The sequence below is a fragment of the Ipomoea triloba genome, chromosome 10, assembly GCF_003576645.1.
Source record: "Ipomoea triloba cultivar NCNSP0323 chromosome 10, ASM357664v1".
NCBI classification, from domain to species: Eukaryota; Viridiplantae; Streptophyta; class Magnoliopsida; order Solanales; family Convolvulaceae; genus Ipomoea; species Ipomoea triloba.
This window is the reverse complement of record NC_044925.1, coordinates 28,560,887-28,577,407: the sequence shown is the minus strand read 5'-3', so window position 1 is coordinate 28,577,407 and position 16,521 is coordinate 28,560,887. Positions and strand designations below refer to the sequence as shown.

At 36.7% G+C, this 16,521-nt stretch overlaps 3 protein-coding genes across 5 annotated transcripts; 1 reads left to right on the top strand and 2 right to left on the bottom strand.

Annotated features, from left to right (window-relative positions):
- Nucleotides 1-142: 142 nt before the first annotated feature.
- LOC116031892 (chaperone protein dnaJ 10-like) lies at nt 143-5,374 on the bottom strand. Of its 3 annotated transcripts, none has more exons than XM_031274244.1 (10): nt 5,229-5,374; nt 3,221-3,369; nt 3,008-3,067; nt 2,621-2,703; nt 2,016-2,181; nt 1,799-1,928; nt 1,330-1,488; nt 1,064-1,236; nt 762-846; nt 143-482 (listed from the first exon to the last, which is right to left on the bottom strand). In XM_031274244.1, exons 2-10 carry the CDS (start codon nt 3,305-3,307, stop codon nt 454-456), a joined length of 972 nt encoding a protein of 323 aa, XP_031130104.1. In that variant the 5' UTR covers nt 3,308-3,369; nt 5,229-5,374; the 3' UTR covers nt 143-453. The 3 variants fall into 3 exon arrangements, with proteins under 3 accessions (XP_031130104.1, XP_031130102.1, XP_031130103.1); XM_031274242.1 differs by having other exon boundaries at nt 766-846; XM_031274243.1 differs by having other exon boundaries at nt 766-846; nt 3,221-3,345; nt 5,229-5,333.
- A 2,036-nt stretch (nt 5,375-7,410) lies between these two features.
- Nucleotides 7,411-11,784, top strand: LOC116032142 (phosphatidylinositol/phosphatidylcholine transfer protein SFH8-like). Its single transcript, XM_031274567.1, has 14 exons — nt 7,411-7,794; nt 8,162-8,465; nt 8,788-8,887; nt 8,962-9,228; nt 9,336-9,413; nt 9,496-9,597; nt 9,705-9,754; nt 9,861-9,960; nt 10,051-10,140; nt 10,237-10,350; nt 10,482-10,614; nt 10,779-11,182; nt 11,297-11,371; nt 11,515-11,784. Exons 1-14 carry the CDS (start codon nt 7,761-7,763, stop codon nt 11,533-11,535), a joined length of 1,872 nt encoding a protein of 623 aa, XP_031130427.1. The 5' UTR covers nt 7,411-7,760; the 3' UTR covers nt 11,536-11,784.
- Nucleotides 11,785-11,974: 190 nt separating this feature from the next.
- Nucleotides 11,975-16,403, bottom strand: LOC116031747 (phosphatidylinositol/phosphatidylcholine transfer protein SFH3-like). Its single transcript, XM_031274045.1, has 13 exons — nt 16,299-16,403; nt 16,118-16,203; nt 15,789-16,041; nt 15,622-15,721; nt 15,255-15,521; nt 14,727-14,804; nt 14,474-14,575; nt 14,350-14,399; nt 14,153-14,252; nt 13,878-14,039; nt 13,463-13,568; nt 12,985-13,376; nt 11,975-12,376 (listed from the first exon to the last, which is right to left on the bottom strand). The coding sequence occupies exons 2-13, from the start codon at nt 16,149-16,151 to the stop codon at nt 12,290-12,292; spliced, it is 1,731 nt and encodes a 576-aa protein (XP_031129905.1). The 5' UTR covers nt 16,152-16,203; nt 16,299-16,403; the 3' UTR covers nt 11,975-12,289.
- Nucleotides 16,404-16,521: the final 118 nt, after the last annotated feature.

Here is a 16,521-nt window from a genome sequence, read left to right as displayed (position 1 = left end):
TGCTCACTTAATTTAGAGATTGAACTCCTGCATGCATGTCTTGAATAGGGGACTTGATTGAGGTCCGGTAGAACATTGTAACATGCTCACTCAATTTAGAGATCGAATTCAGATCAATTGAATATTCTTGACGGAATCAGACTGGTTATGACATACTCAATTTAATGATTAAATTTATGTGCATGTTTAATTAGACACTCTAATAACATTCATACACAATTTAAGAATGTGAAACAAATGATTAAGCAAACAAAACTGGACACAACTGATCGAAGATGTCTGCCTTGGCGTAGAATCATATATATATGAAGCACTTAAGGTGATACCAACCATTTTTTATCCCTACAGTAGTAGCAAGCAGAAACCAAACATCAACTGGCTCAAGAAAAAAATTATCTTCGCTTCGAGGATGCACTCCCTTCCATGGTGATCAAGGCTTCATGGCGCAAGCTACTATCCCTGCTGTAAATTCCCTTTGCGCCCTGACGATGAACAGTGCAAAAAGAATGCATGTTATAGGGTGACGAGGAAATTAAAATCCAAAGTACTACCAGATGGTGTGCACTAGGTAAACCCCGCATTGTAATTCTAACCAACAAAGGATCATAAAACCAGCCTAGATTGTCCATGGCTGACTGGTGCAAACCAATAACACCAATAGACCTTTGGTTATTGCCCCATGTTTGCTCAGATGTCTAGATTTAGTATTCATAGGGACAGGTAGAGTTTAAGTTCTCAGTAGCAACACGACAGAAAAATACCTACTTGAAAAATTGTTCCCAGCTTTCTCATTCCTCTAGCCCGGTGCCTGATAACATCCTTGGAAACTGTGGAGTCTCTAAAGACCTGCCAAAAAAAAAAAGAACACAAATGTTTCTTAAATGCATCAAATAAGCTCAGTTTTGGATATTGAAAGTGTCAGTGAGACAGTGATTATGTTAATTACTGAAAGGTTGGTCTAGTAATAGCAGTTGTCTACACAAATTAACATAAGGAGAAAGCAATGGATATGTAGAGCAATCTGAAATATAGATTGAAATCATGCTTAAAGATTGATACTTACTGCTTGACAAACACGACATAATGTTGTCTCAATATCAACAACGTTAATCTGCCATAAGGAGTTAAGCATAACATCTCTCTTTTCCTCCAGAGCTTTGAGCATAGCTTCTTGGGCATTCTCTCCTTCACATGACTTCTTTATATCCTCTTGTATTTGAAGCAAATTCACGGCACCTATATATTACAAGATAGAAAATCATATTATGGTGAACTGAAGAATGTTTAAGGAAATTTCATTATATTATATCCAAGTTCTATTATTGTCACCTGAAGCAGCCATAACTTGTGACTTAACACGGTGTCCTTTATCTCGAACCCACTCTGCTAAAAATGGCACCTTCATGTAGCGCTTATCCTTCCCAAGTTCTCTGGCAGCTTGCCTAGTGTAAATGTAACCAATGGTATGTAGCATAGCCTCACCAAAAGCTGAAAACCGAAAAATGCAAGTTGTCTTTAATTTCTTCTTAGTTCTTCAGGGAAAGTGGAAGGGAAATGACAAGTGAATGTTACACAGAACACTTATCCACAAAAGAAGAAGAAGAAGAAGAAGAGTGAATGTTACATAGAACTCTTTTCTCACTTAAGCTAATACACTTTAACTTATTGCACTGACATATTTTAATATAGTTCAGACAACAGGCAAAATTTTTTCTCAAGGACAATTTATTGTTGTTGTTTAGCTTTTAGCATGCAAAAATCAATACTGGTTAAAAGCATAGAAGCCTCTATATCTTACCAGCTTGAGATAGACAAATTGCTTCTGATGTTGCCCAATCCACAAACTCTTCTATATGGCCTTCAACATATGGGTGAAGACGATCTATTAGAATCTTCACAAGCTTGTCTTCCCTTTCCTTCTGCAATGCCTGTATACAAGAGTCAAAATGTTCTAAATAAATTGTCCAGAGTGAGATTGACTGACCTTTCATGAATTAAAGTCTTAACAAGCATACCTTCATCTTTTCTTGAACTTTCTTATTTCGGGTTTCAGGATCAATACAGTCCTGTTCAGCTTCAACAACTGACAAAGAAGCCAATAAAAGTTGCCCCACATAATCTTCAAAGAAATCACTTCCAAATAGCATTCCAAAAACTGCTGCAGGGTCTAGCATTGCTTCCCTAAGAAAAATGAAATCAAAGTAAGTGAAAACCAATCCTTTCCTGCTTGAAAAGTTGAAATACAAGATATTTTAGTGATGATAGCACTTAAAATGGGCTCAGTGAAAATGAATGTAAATATGTTCTATTGCGGTACAAGTAAATTTTGTTTAATTCAATTCCTCTATCACCCAGAAGCCATGCATGCAAGTGATGCAAGATCTTAATTTACTCCATTCAAGACCCACCCCATCTATGGGATACTGGATCTGCTTATTGCAACCACTGGTTTGCCTCTCAATTTGTATTGCAAAAATAGCACTTAGTAGCCTAGTTTTGTATGTAGGGATTGCGTGCCAATAGATGAAGGTGTTAAAGGCATAAAAAAAAAACTATGGATTTTAAGAAAATGTTCAAGAGCAAGTAATGCAACTGTTTGCAATTTAATATTTGCACTTACTCCTGCACTCCATCTTTCCCATTTCTGTCATATGCTTCACGCTTCTCAGGATCACTCAGGACCTGATAAGCCTCTCCAAGCACCTTAAATCACAAAAGGAATACATAAAAAAGCAGTAAAGCAAATTATATTCTAAAGGAGTTATCTTGTAACAAATAAATACTCAAGTATTTATCAAGTACTTGCTCTCTCCCTCTCTCGCTCTCTCTCTCACACACACATTTGGAGTAGGAAACTAACAATGTTCATCACATGGAAGAGATAACCTCCAGTCCTTCACAAACTCAAAGCATTCAAATGATTTGGAAACCAGATTGAAAGTACTAACCAAAAGAAGAAGAAGAAGAAGAAGATATGCTGACAGATAAATCAAAACAACCAAAATACCTGGAAATTGTGAGCAGCTTTTGGATCCCCAGGATTTTTGTCTGGGTGTACTGCCCTTGCCTGGCAGAAGAATAACACTTTCTTTATATGCTAGTAATTCACAAATGTTTATCAAGAAGAAGACTGAATGGAAATTAAGAGTGTGGAGAAAAACACACACAAAACTCATGTTCAATAAATGCCATAAACGAATAAACCAACCTATGCTCTTACCTTGACATAGTATGCTTTCTTAATTTCAGCAGAACTTGCATCCACGTTAACCCCTAAGATGTCATAGTACTCTGTTTCCTTCACCATAGCTTCCCCAGTGGGAGTTATACAATCTATCTATCCAACTTTCCAAACCCACAATCACTATACTGTTAGAAGGAAAACTGTGAGCAAACCCGCAGTTACTATTTTACTAATATAGCATCAACATCAACAATACAATATGATTTCAAAAAAAAAATAAAAAAATCAACAATACAATAAATCCAGAAAAATAAATAAATATAAAAAAGAGCCCCTGATCTAGAAACAACACAATTAAACTATTCCATAAAACTGTGATTAAGAGTGGACTGCCACCAGATCACAGGATTTGAAGAATCAAAGTGGTAAATAAACTTCTGCACAGTCCAACAAAGAACATTTAAATATTCTATGAGATCATAGAAACAATCTAATAAGGGGGTGTTTGGTTGATGGTTTTCCTAAAAGTGGAGGAAAATGGTGTTTTATGTTGTTTGGTTGGATAGAAAACATTTTTCATTTGAAAAAGTTTTCCTTAAGAAAAGGGAAAACTTTTTCCTAGTTCATCATAGTTATTTTGTTTTCCATGGAAAACTAATATGACAATTTTTCCCTCACCATAATTTATTAATTATTCTTATTATTATTATATTATTATTGTTGTGTAGGGTTATATTTCTGGTTATACTCATTATTCCTTAACATTCCAAACCAACCAAACAATGGAATTCATATTCCCAATAATTTATTTTCCACCAATCAAAATCCATTTTCTTGGAAGGAATTTCAATTCTATTTCCCTTCAAATATTTTTCGGCGAACTAAACGGGCTAAGTGTATAAGAAAGGGAACTAAAGAACATTCAAATATTCTATGAGATCATAGAAACAATCTAAGTGTATAACAAAGGGAACTAAAAAACATTCAAATATTCTATGAGATCATAGAAACAATCTTAGTGTATAACAAAGGGAACTAAAAAACATTCAAATATTCTATGAGATCATAGAAACAATCTTAGTGTATAACAAAGGGAACTAAAAAACATTCAAATATTCTATGAGATCATAGAAACAATCTTAGTGTATAACAAAGGGAACTAAAAAACATTCAAATATTCTATGAGATCATAGAAACAATCTTAGTGTATAACAAAGGGAACTAAAAAACATTCAAATATTCTATGAGATCATAGAAACAATCTTAGTGTATAACAAAGGGAACTAAAAAACATTCAAATATTCTATGAGATCATAGAAACAATCTTAGTGTATAACAAAGGGAACTAAAAAACATTCAAATATTCTATGAGATCATAGAAACAATCTTAGTGTATAACAAAGGGAACTAAAAAACATTCAAATATTCTATGAGATCATAGAAACAATCTTAGTGTATAACAAAGGGAACTAAAAAACATTCAAATATTCTATGAGATCATAGAAACAATCTTAGTGTATAACAAAGGGAACTAAAAAACATTCAAATATTCTATGAGATCATAGAAACAATCTTAGTGTATAACAAAGGGAACTAAAAAACATTCAAATATTCTATGAGATCATAGAAACAATCTTAGTGTATAACAAAGGGAACTAAAAAACATTCAAATATTCTATGAGATCATAGAAACAATCTAAGTATTTACCAAAAAAAAAAAAAAAAGAAACAATCTAAGTGTATAACAAAGGGAACTAAAAAACATTCAAATCTTCTATGAGATCATAGAAAAAATCTAAGTGTATAACAAAGGGAACCACAGCCCAAACTTTGAAAATCACAAAATTTCCAGAAAGATCAGGCATTTATCTAGAAAAAAAAACATAATCCCCCGATTGTGCAAGATCACATTTAAATCTCCATATGATCTCAATATATGGATTTGAAGCCGATAAAATGCAAAAGACACTAACTGTACGAAGAAATAGACATCATAAATATGGCATTAACGACAACTGAATAAGGGAAACGTTGAAATGATTACCTCAATGTTTTCGCGAGCGTTTGAAGAAATCAATGTCTCCGGTGATGCGATTATAGTGCTGCCATTTATATGCACTTTTGCGATTTCTTTTTCATTTGATAGAGTTTGCTTAGCCGCGTGAGTGTAAAGGAATAACCAGAAACAAAAATTGAGGGAATCAACAGAAAAGGGCGCGGAATACTGAACACGTGGGGTCTGGGTTTGGGTGGGGCCGAGGTGTACGCGCCTCCGCGGGGAAATAAAACCCACTGTGTCCAACGGCTCACACGTGTGAATAATCCTGTGGGCAGCTCTCTTAGGCCCATCCCTGAAGAGCCCTTATCGGCCCATCATCGCAACAAAATTCCAGACCCAGCCCAAAAAGCAGCTCAAACTTCAAAAAATTCAATATTTAGTTCAGGCAAATTATTATGTGGAACCGGGTCCAAAATACACAATTTACATATTGAATATTCACAATTTATATATTGATTGTTCACAACTAAATGTTCAGTATATAAATTATGAACACTCAATATGTAAATTGTGACGGGTTCATGGTGTAGTTTTGTTTTGAATGTAGGCAAATTTTACTTGTGGACTATAGTCAAAATAGTGTCATTTCTACTATCTACTATATTAACAAGGACAAATTATTGTATGGACCATGGTCCACACACGGTCATAATAAAAAGTTTTTAATATATTAAAAATACATTATTCGTGTATTAAATGTACATTATACAAAATAATATATTTTCAGTACTCAAATAATGTACATTCGTTGAATACAATGTATATTTTTAATATACTAAAAGTATATTATTTGTGTACTAAAGACCGCCATTTCTTTATTTAAAGAAACGACGTCATTTTTTGATCATGTTCTACTGTATAACAATTGTCGAATGTAATAACATATTATTTCTTTTATTATTGAAAATTTAAATAATAGATCACATTCTCAAACTAAATTTATATTTACCAGCCTAAAAACGTATACTTCTTATTTTAAAATTATCTGTCAATTATTCATTTATTGTAATTATTTTCAATTGTTTACGATATTAGTAAATATTTTTAATACATATCCAAATTTTTAAATTTTAATCGATTTAATATTTTAATATCTCCAGTGATCTTGTGATAAAGTGACATGTAGTAATTCTCTAAGGGGCCGTTTGGTTCACGGAATGTCAGATTACCTTAGGGAATGTTAGATTGCTGGGAATGTTGGATTCTTGTGTTTGGCTAAATATGAGATATGTAATATAAAACTGTTTGGTTGAAGGGTTGTTTTTTATGTTATTATGGTTATTTTACTTTATTGCCCCTAACAATTTTTTTTTCATGCATTTTAATAAATGAAGTTAAAAAATATTTGTTTTTCATGTATTTCAATATGTATTATTCTCAACCTCTAATAAGCCATCAGTTCTTTTATTTTTGTAAATAATGATCTCCAAATAAGGTACAATACAGAGACGATAAAAACTCAACAATAACTTGTAAATGATATTAATGATAGCAATATGTTTCTCTACATTGCAATTGTCATTCACTACAATCATACTCTATTTCTTGTAAGTTAAATTATTTAGAATTGTTGTGGTATTTGGACTAAGGTTTCTTGCATATAATATAATGGGGGATGGTGGGAAGGGCAAAATTTGTAAAATTTTGTGGGAATCTTACATTACCTAAGGAAATGGATGGCATCACATTCCCTCCAAATTTAAGAAAATGCTTATGTGGAGGTTAAATAATATTCCATGGGAAAGTTATATAACCTCAACCAAACATAGAAATCTTCTATAACTAGCCAAATATAATATTTGTTATCCTAGATAACCCAAACCAAACACCCCTTAGGTAATATTGACTAGTCAAAATAAAATCTTTTAATTATTTTTTTTTGAAATAAAAATCTTTTAATTATGAGTTGTGGAATTTCCGAAAATTTTAAGATTTGCTGACCGTAGGTACAATTGTACAAACTTCAACTGTTTGACCTGTGGCCTGTCGGGTAAATAATGACGCAATCATTCACTGTTCATTGAATTTCCTTTTTGGCATCTTTGCCACAACTACTGCTGGCGGATTCCTCATCCCCTTCTCGCCCACTTTCCGCCTTCCACGTGGCGCCTACGGTACGGGACCCACACAATTTACAGGCTGCTCCACATATCAAAACCTTCTCATTATTGTTTCTTCTTCCTCTTCCTCCGCCTCCGTCATCGCCGGCTCTCCTCACGGCGATACCTACTACGCCGTTACAGTTAGACTGTAAGATACCCTTTTCGTTTTCTCCTTCTATTTTCCCGATTAGTTTTGGTGCTAATTGTGGCCGGAGGATCAACGTCGGTTACTTCCATCAAGGCTGCTCTTTGCTCTACTGCTGCTCCTCCCTCACCTGCTGAATCTTCTAGAAAGTTTTTGAATTTTGGGGGTTCTTTCGCCGGTAAATAGTTGGCTTCTTCTGATGCTTTTGCGTTGACTTGAGGATTTTGAGCCGCCGATTACTTGTCATCGGTTTTGTGGTCGACGGCGGCCATGTCGGGACCTCTTGATCGCTTCGCAAGGCCTTGTGAGTTGACTCGCTTTTGATCTGTTTAATTTCATTTACGAATTGAACTACATTTTTGGTGAAGAAAATGTTTAGTTTGCTGAAAGTAGGGATTTTGAATTCATAAAACTAGTTGCTTTATGTTTATGAAATTTTTGATTGAATAAGGGTTAATCTTTCTGCAAATAGTGTCATGATTTGGGGGAAAAAAGTTTTTTTTTTTGTTTCTGTTATCTACCTCTATTGTAGCTGAAGGTCATACTATTTCACTGTTCATTGTTTCTAGGCTTGATCATACCCACAATCTGTCACCAGGAACAAACTGAGTTACCTGTGTCACGTATTACTTCCTTTTTCTTTAACCAAGCTTGGTTATTATCTGTGGCAGGTTTTGAGGGCTTCTCCGGGAATGATGAGAGAAGGGAAAGAAAATCTGATTTTGAGAACTCAGAAGATGAGAGGAGGACAAGAATTGGTTCTCTGAAAAAGAAAGCACTGAATGCTTCAACAAAATTTAAACACTCTCTCAAGAAGAAAAGCAGTCGAAGAAAAAGCATTGGGCGACTTGGCTCTGTATCCATTGAGGATATTCGCGATGCAGAGGAGCTGCAGGCAGTAGATGCATTTAGGCAAGAGCTAATCTTGGATGAATTGTTACCGGAGCAGCATGATGATTATTACATGATGTTGAGGTGATGACATCTACCCTTCAAGTGATTTATGCAAATACTATAGTCATTTGTGTTGTGGAACCATATAATTGGTTGGCGCTTCTGCTTAGCTTCCTTTGTGGTTGGACTTCAGATGATACAGATCATATTCATCCATTATATTGGCCTATGGACATGACCCAGAATTAATATAAATGACAGATATGCTATATGATACACAAGCTGGAAATGTAGAACAGAATGGAAAGGGAGCACACACTATTTCTTGTTTTTCTAGTTAATAGTTTCGAGCTATGGATGATGGATCTGTTCTCTCACAACAACGTTGGTTTTCTGCTTGCAGGTTTTTGAAAGCGAGGAAATTTGACATTGAGAAAGCAAAGAACATGTGGGCTGATATGCTTCAATGGAGGAAGGAATTCGGTGTTGAAACAACGCTAAAGGTAATTAGTTGTAACCCTCTGAGTTGGACACTTTGTTCGGGTTTGTTTTTTATGCTGTGCTGATGCTTCATCAGGAGTTTGAGTTCAACGAATTGAATGAAGTTTTGAAATATTATCCCCATGGCTACCATGGTGTTGATAAGGAGGGAAGGCCTGTATATATTGAAAGGTTAGGGAAAGTTGATCCTAACAAACTAATGCAAGTCACAACCATGGAACGTTTCATAAAATACCATGTTAAGGAGTTTGAGAAATGCTTTTCTATTAAGTTCCCAGCTTGTACAATTGCTGCAAAGAGGCATATTGACTCAAGCACAACAATTTTGGATGTTCAAGGAGTGGTATGTTGTGTTTTTATTAAGCCTGTTATGACCATAAAAGGAATGATTCAGTAGATTATGTTTTTTAAAAATTTGATTTCTTTTTCATCATTTTGTTAATTTCTCAGGGTTTGAAAAACTTTACTAAAAGTGCACGTGAGCTCATCATGCAGCTCCAGAAGATCGACTGTGATAATTTCCCTGAAGTATGATCTTATTCCGTTTCTAGTACTGTCTTTCTCCAATAACTCTGTGAATCATTGTAATGCTCTTCTTTGATGCTGGCAGACACTCCATCAGATGTTTATCATCAATGCCGGTCCCGGATTTAAGATTCTGTGGAATACAGTAAAGAGCTTTCTAGATCCCAAGACCACTTCCAAGATACATGTATGTCAATGCTATACTATTTCAAACACTGTTATTATCATAGGGAAATGCTAATTTTAGTTGGCATCTTTACCTCGTAAATCAATCGTTTTTTTCTCCTGTTATAGGTTCTGGGGAATAAGTACCAGAACAAGTTGCTTGAAGTAATAGATGCCAGGTGAACTTTATAAATTCCTTCTTATGGGTTTGTCCCTTCTTATTTTCCAGTTTAGTGTCCTCAATTTTCAACAAATAAAGTATTTACTGATTTCTGAATCTTGCAGTGAGCTGCCAGAGTTTCTTGGCGGGACATGTTTGTGTGCAGGTCAAGGAGGGTGCCTTTTTTCTGATAAAGGGCCATGGAAAATCCCAGAGATATTGAAGGTCTCGTTGTTGTCTTCAAAACATTCTTCCTCCCTTTATACTTGTGGTAACCAGAAAACGACCTTTTATGTATATATATATAAAATGCAGATGGTTGGTGAAGCAAGTCGTTGCAGGCAGGTTGTTAAAGTTCTAAATAATGAAGGAAAGGTAGTCTATGTCAAGCCTCGCTACCCAATGGTATGACTCTACTCACTTTCCTATATTGTATTTGAGGTGCCTCGTATAGTCTGACTATACCATATCGAGTTATTTTATGTGTTTCTTCATTATCAGGTAAAAGTCAGTGACACATCTGCTGGAGAATCTGGATCTGAAGCCGAAGATATTGCTTCACCAAAGGCTGCAAGGACCTATTCACATCTTCAACTGACTCCTGTTCGTGAAGAGGTAGTCTTCTATCATTGCTTTTATTAATTAGGATTTATGCTCCTTAGGTTTACCAGCATCAAGTTTTATTATTATTTTTTAAAAATTCGTTAGTTAATTATTTATACCGTCTTATTCATGTTAACGAACAGGCAAAGGGTATTGGTGCAACAAGCTATCCCATCAACTACTCAGGATATGATGAATATGTTCCCATGGTTGATAAGGCTGTCGATTCTGGATGGAAAAAGCAAACAGAATCTGAAAAGCCATGTGTTCCTACAGGTTTGAATATAAACATACTGTTCTCTTTTCTTCTTCCTCTTCATATGCAGAAGCTCGGTATGATATCTTATCGATGGTTTCTGATATCTAGTTTACCCTGCGCGTGTCGTCTTGCATTAAGCATGTTATGCTACCTATTTTACCATACGTCTGTTTAAATTCAGTGATACTTCCACCACCCGACTCTCAAAAGACTCCTGCTGAAGGACTTCATGCCCGCTTTCTAGGAGCTCTAATGGCTTTCTTCTTCACTTTCTTCATACTTTTGCGTTCGGTGGCTTCCAGTGTAACCAAGAAGCTTCCTATTGCATCCTCTAATCAAAGCAAACTTTGTGAATTTTCCTCTGAATCAATTCCAAAGGAAGAGTTTAGGCCCCCTTCACCAACTCCAGCACCTTCAGAAGCCGAGCTTCTCTCAACTGTACTCGGGAGATTACATGAACTTGAAAAGAAAGTGAATGTGCTTCAAGAAAAACCATCCAAGATGCCCTATGAAAAAGAGGAATTACTACATGCTGCAGTTTGCCGAGTGGATGCCCTTGAGGCCGAGTTAATTGCAACCAAGAAGGTAAAGATTTATTATATCACATGGAATCTGATCAGAAAAAGTGGTGGATATCAAGTCATTTCCTTCACCCCTCTTGTCAACTTTTATAAATAATTTTCGGTTTTGGTTGAGCAGGCTCTGCACGAAGCTTTGATGAGGCAAGAGGAACTTCTTGCATACATCGACAGACAACAAGAAGCCAAGTTTCGGGTAAGTTGATCTTTTGCACAGCAGAGCTGATAGCATTTCTGCTCCATTATTTTCTTGTATAGTGCAATTACTGCAATGAATTTTTATTCCATTTTTAAAAAATATATTTGGCTTATTTCCTTTGGTACTTCTTTGTTATGCAGAAAAAGAAATTCTGCCTTTAAGGTCTTCCTGCAACTCTTCAATCATGCAAGAACTGTTCTTGATGAGTGAGATTCTGTGTGGTTATATCTTTGGTGTGATGCTCATATATGTTTGTAATTTTGTCGTGTTTGTTGCTTCCATTCATATCTTGTAATGCAAGTTTGGTGTGTGGTGATCCTACAACAATGTTAACCTTATATGTGCAGACAACATTCCAACTTAGCTTGAAACAAAATACTATACATACATACATATTATCTTCTGCAAAATGTCAGGGCGTGATGTTGCCTCTAAAAGGTCGTCCAGATTTTTCTAGTGCAATTTAGATCTCATGTGAAGGGTATGATGACATTATGAAGCCCGCCTTAAATCAAATCAAACAACTCATAACGATCATAAGCTAACTATTTTATCAATAAGGCCATAAAAACTGCAAAAGAGTAACTCAAGTAACTTTGATTATATTCTAACACACAAAAGCTTCTTATTAGACATTTGAAGAACTGAAATCATACAACATTACAACTTTGATTATATTCTAACACACAAAAGCTTCTCATTGGAAATTTGAAGAACTGAAATCATACAACATTACAACTGGCGCTGAAGAAAACATACGGCGCATTTATCAAAAAAGGCAAGGGAACCATATTGTATAAATCCTATACTGCATGGGACATGCATATAAAATAAGTATACGTTTTAATTTGCGTCTGTGTTTATAGCATGCTTCGAGTGGTTAATATGTTATAAACTCTATGTTTTATCAACGGTTCAAAAACCAAAGAAACTCTTCTTCTTCTTCTTCTTTTCGATGTAGGCTATCAGCTCGTTTTGGTGGGTCTGTGACTCCTCAAGTGCCTGCAATTCCAACAACAAACCATATATCAACCATCTTTCATTACCCCCTCAGATCATCTTAGTAACCACAAAGTATGTTCTACTCCCCGCGTCAAATGGAAATGCAGTGATGTATAAAGCTGATGCATCCTAACAGACCGGTAGATTTTAACTTTGTTCTGTTCTTACATGACCTGATCTGATCAATTCGATAAGGCACTTGCCATCTTATTTTCATTGTTAAACTCTTTGACAACATAAAAAACCAAAAGCTCTGCCCTCCCTCTCTATCTATCCAAGAGATGGAAGGACAGAGGCCTTTGGTGTCGTCTCCAGTCCGATGAAAGTAGTCTATTGATCTTCATAACTAAAGAATGTTAGTTATTAGCAAAAATCAAAAGCTCTGCCCTCCCTCTCTATTTATCCAAGGGATGGGAGGGTTGAGGCCTTTAGTGTCCCCACCAGTTTGACGAAAGTAGTCTATTGATCTTTATGATTTTAATCTTTTATGGGTCCTACTAGGATTATAAGATATAGTTTACCTGGTACATTTTCTCGGATGGTAGTTACAGTTTCCGGTCACAGAGAAAAAGAAAAAGGATTAGGTGGTGAGAAGTAAGGATATATACCTTCTTGGCTTCAGCAAGTTCTTGTTCCAAGGCATCGATGCGGGTCAAGGCGTTGGTGAGCATTTCCTCCTTCTCCGGCGGCATGGTGGGTGGTTGGTTGCTGAGAGTGATGAACTTCTCCTCCAAGCTGGCCATGCGCTTCATCATGGCCATGAACTCAGAAGCGGAGATGGCGGGCTCCGCCGGCTTGTAACCCGCCTGGCCTTTCATCCCACCGTCAGCAAAGTTCATGGAGTTGGAGTAGAGGGTTGACTCCGTTAACTTCCTGGGCATATTTTTGGTCATTCGGACCATAGTTACTATGCCCATCACGAATGTCATCACTCCCGTGAACAGCTGGTTGCTTGCTTCTTGACCCTTGTATGCTTCCTGGATTTGGAAAATATCTGCCCCTGAAACTCATGTGAATCAATCAACGGGTGAGATTTTCTAGTACATTTAGTTTCCTTATAAAACATATGAATTTGAACATATATACCTTTGGGAACAACAAAAGGGTCGTTGTTCACTGCCTTAACAGCTGGCCATTGCGGCAGATCAACTGTCTTGTCAACCATGGGTACATACACATCAGGCTGGCGGGTCTGCACATTTGAGAGGCAATCAAAATCCATGGCTAAGAGCATCTATAACAGTTTTGTTGAATTTTTATAAATGTGATTATGAAAAAGAATTGCAAGGGAAGAAAAAAAAAAGAGAATAAAATAAAATAAAGCTGATTTTAACCAAAAAAAAAGAAAAACTTTTAGCCCCGCCCCAAAGACAGTTTGCAGTAGGTCCATTTTTCTACAAAAAATTCCTCTCTTGCAGGCAGACCTCTCAAAGATTCTGAAATCTGGATGGAAGAAGTAAATTGCGGGATAAATATATAAATGGTAATTAGCAAAACTTACTTCCTCTTGGACTGGGGAGAGCTTCTTGGGAGATTCAACCTTGAAGGATGCTGGCTTCTTCACGCTCATGCTGACGCTGACGCCACCATCCTCTGGGATGGTCTTCTCCTCCTCGACAGGAGTCATCCTGTGCGAGCATTTGTGCGCGCCATTGTGGACCATCTGATTAAACACCACATCACAAAGATCATAACTATATATATAGGTAATCGGGCCGTCTGGGTCATAAGGGCGTGGGATTTCGCCTTTTGTAGATAAAGATAATCGGGTCAGACCTTCATGATTTCAGGGTCATTCCATGGTCCCTTGTCGGAGCGCATGCATCCTCCCTTATCTGCACAGGTGCAGGTGCCACCCATGAAGTCTGGCAATTCGCTGATATAACACAAAAAAAAACAGTGAGTTTATAAGAAATATTTTTATTGATTTTAGCACATATAAATCAAGAAAATGGTACAAGTAACTCGATCACCTGGCATCAATGATTTCCAGCAATTTGCTCTGGTACTTGTTGCCAAGAACCTTTTAAGAAAGAGGTATTAGTTTCTAACAGACACAAAAACACAAACGTACGCATTCGCGATAGATAAGCTTACGTTAATCTTAGCAGTGGTCTTGGGGTCAAGGAATGACTTCACAGTGTTCCACAATAGCCTAAATCCTGAACCGGCGTTGATTATGTACATACGGCACAAGGTCTACACAACCAAATACTTATCAAGGCCAAATTATTACGTGGACCAGGTTCAAAATACACAATTTACATACTGAATATTCACAATACTATAATTGTTCCGGTAGCCAGGCCCAGTAGGTATATATATATACTAAAAAAACTGCTATATGTACCTCAGGGTAGTTGTTACCATCTATATTTTGGAGGGCTTGGATGAGTTCCCTTGCCTGCTTGGTGAAGTTTTTCAGACCCTAAATTGAACCATGCATGCATGTTAAAGGACGCCTTAAGCAAAATGTTAAGGTATACAGTGAAAGATGTGTTTGGTTTTTCCCCCCTCAAATTTAGAAGCACTCAATATTGTCCGAATAGCATACCTAATGAGTCATTTTTCTATTATTTCTCAATTAAAAGCTTAACTGATAGTGGGACTACACAATATATATATATAAATCTGCTCAAATGTGGTATGCGCCTTCCATCGATACAGTATGCACCACTAGTGTGAAAATGTAGAAAATACAAAAAACACCAAAAACACACAACACACCCAAAATCCTCTGTCTCTAATTGTGTATTTGCAAACATTGAGTGGTGTATATTTGTATAAATAGTTGTGCAATTGACCCGGCACTGAATTTTACTCTCTCTCTCTCTCTATATATATATATATATATACATACATAAACATACATACGTACCACTCCTTGGACATCGAGGATGGTTGTGCTCTGATCGATGTGTTTCTTGGCAGCAATAGAGCATGCTGGCATTTTATCATTGTTGGTCCTTTCGAACTCCTGGACATGGTACTTAATGTAGCGATCCATGGTGGTGGCTTGCAGCAGCTTTGTGGCATCAACTTGCCCAAGCCTCTCAATGTAGATAGGCCTTCCATCTTTATCAACACCGTGATGCCCTTGAGGGTAATACTTCAGCACTTCATCCCTCTCCTTGAACTCGAAATCCTAACACAATACATATACAAACATCCCATTTTAAAGTCATATACAAACATGTACGTTTCAAACTTTTAATTAGAACAGAGCACATTATTAAATTACGGACATCAATGATGGTGTCTGCACCAAACTCCTTCCTCCAATTGAGCATGTCAGCCCACATCTGCTTTGATTTATCAATTTCAAATTTCCGGGCCTTCAAGAACCTAAAAACATGCACAACTCCATTATATTGTAAGAGTTACATACTACAACACAGATAGACGTACATACCTTAGCATCATATGGTAGTCATCGTGTTTTGAAGGTAGCAACTCCTCGAGGATAAGAGCCTGGCGGAAGGCGTCAACGGCCTTAACTTCCTCGGCGTCATGTTCATCGTCCAACACCACGGACATCACTCTGCTGCTCCTCCTACGGCTCTTGAAGGAATACTTAAACTTATTAGAGGCATTAATTGCCGCCTTCTTCAGTGACCCCAGCCTTGTCTGTCTGTCATCGGCGTCCAAGTCGATTTTCTCCGCACCTGAAACCACAAAAACATCATCCCTTTCTGTTTTGTCTCAACTAAAAGTTTAAACTGATAGACATGTTTGCCTTACTTGGCCTCAACGGTCGTTCACTTTGTCCTGACATGGCTTAGTGCTGCTATTTTGCCAGCGCTGCAGGCGGGGTAGAACGCCTGCACCTATTCCAAAACAATCATTCAATCACCACAAACATCAGATACAGAAACAAACAGAGAATGAAATGAGGATAGATGAGAGAAACGAGTGACTTTACCAGTGACAAAATGGCAGGGCTCCGAGACAAGGAGGAGGAGGGATCCTTAAATAATAATCCCCAGAAGCCTAATGCAACCCAATGGATACCCACTACTTGTTGTCCTATCTTTATTCGATACCCTTCGTTGTTTATCGGAGCTTTCAGGCTCCCTTTTCTTTGACCTGCTCTTCTTCTTTATTCTCCGTTTATGTTATTTCTTCTTATTTATATATCTCTATTT

Excerpts from the sequence above, each read along its gene's own strand:
- LOC116031747 (XM_031274045.1), bottom strand. The coding sequence starts at position 16,151 with ATGTCAGGACAAAGTGAACGACCGTTGAGGCCAA. Across the intron at positions 15,522-15,621 it reads GTGCAGACACCATCATTGAT|GATTTCGAGTTCAAGGAGAG; the intron begins GTCCGTAATTTA and ends GTATTGTGTTAG. Across the intron at positions 14,040-14,152 it reads ATGACCCTGAAATCATGAAG|ATGGTCCACAATGGCGCGCA; the intron begins GTCTGACCCGAT and ends GTGTTTAATCAG.
- LOC116031892 (XM_031274242.1), bottom strand. The coding sequence starts at position 3,307 with ATGGTGAAGGAAACAGAGTACTATGACATCTTAGGGGTTAACGTGGAT. Across the intron at positions 1,237-1,329 it reads ACAAGTTATGGCTGCTTCAG|GTGCCGTGAATTTGCTTCAA; the intron begins GTGACAATAATA and ends TGTAATATATAG. Across the intron at positions 847-1,063 it reads TATGTCGTGTTTGTCAAGCA|GTCTTTAGAGACTCCACAGT; the intron begins GTAAGTATCAAT and ends TTTTTTTGGCAG.
- LOC116032142 (XM_031274567.1), top strand. The coding sequence starts at position 7,761 with ATGTCGGGACCTCTTGATCGCTTCGCAAGGCCTT. Across the intron at positions 9,229-9,335 it reads TTTTGGATGTTCAAGGAGTG|GGTTTGAAAAACTTTACTAA; the intron begins GTATGTTGTGTT and ends TTAATTTCTCAG. Across the intron at positions 9,598-9,704 it reads AGACCACTTCCAAGATACAT|GTTCTGGGGAATAAGTACCA; the intron begins GTATGTCAATGC and ends CTCCTGTTATAG.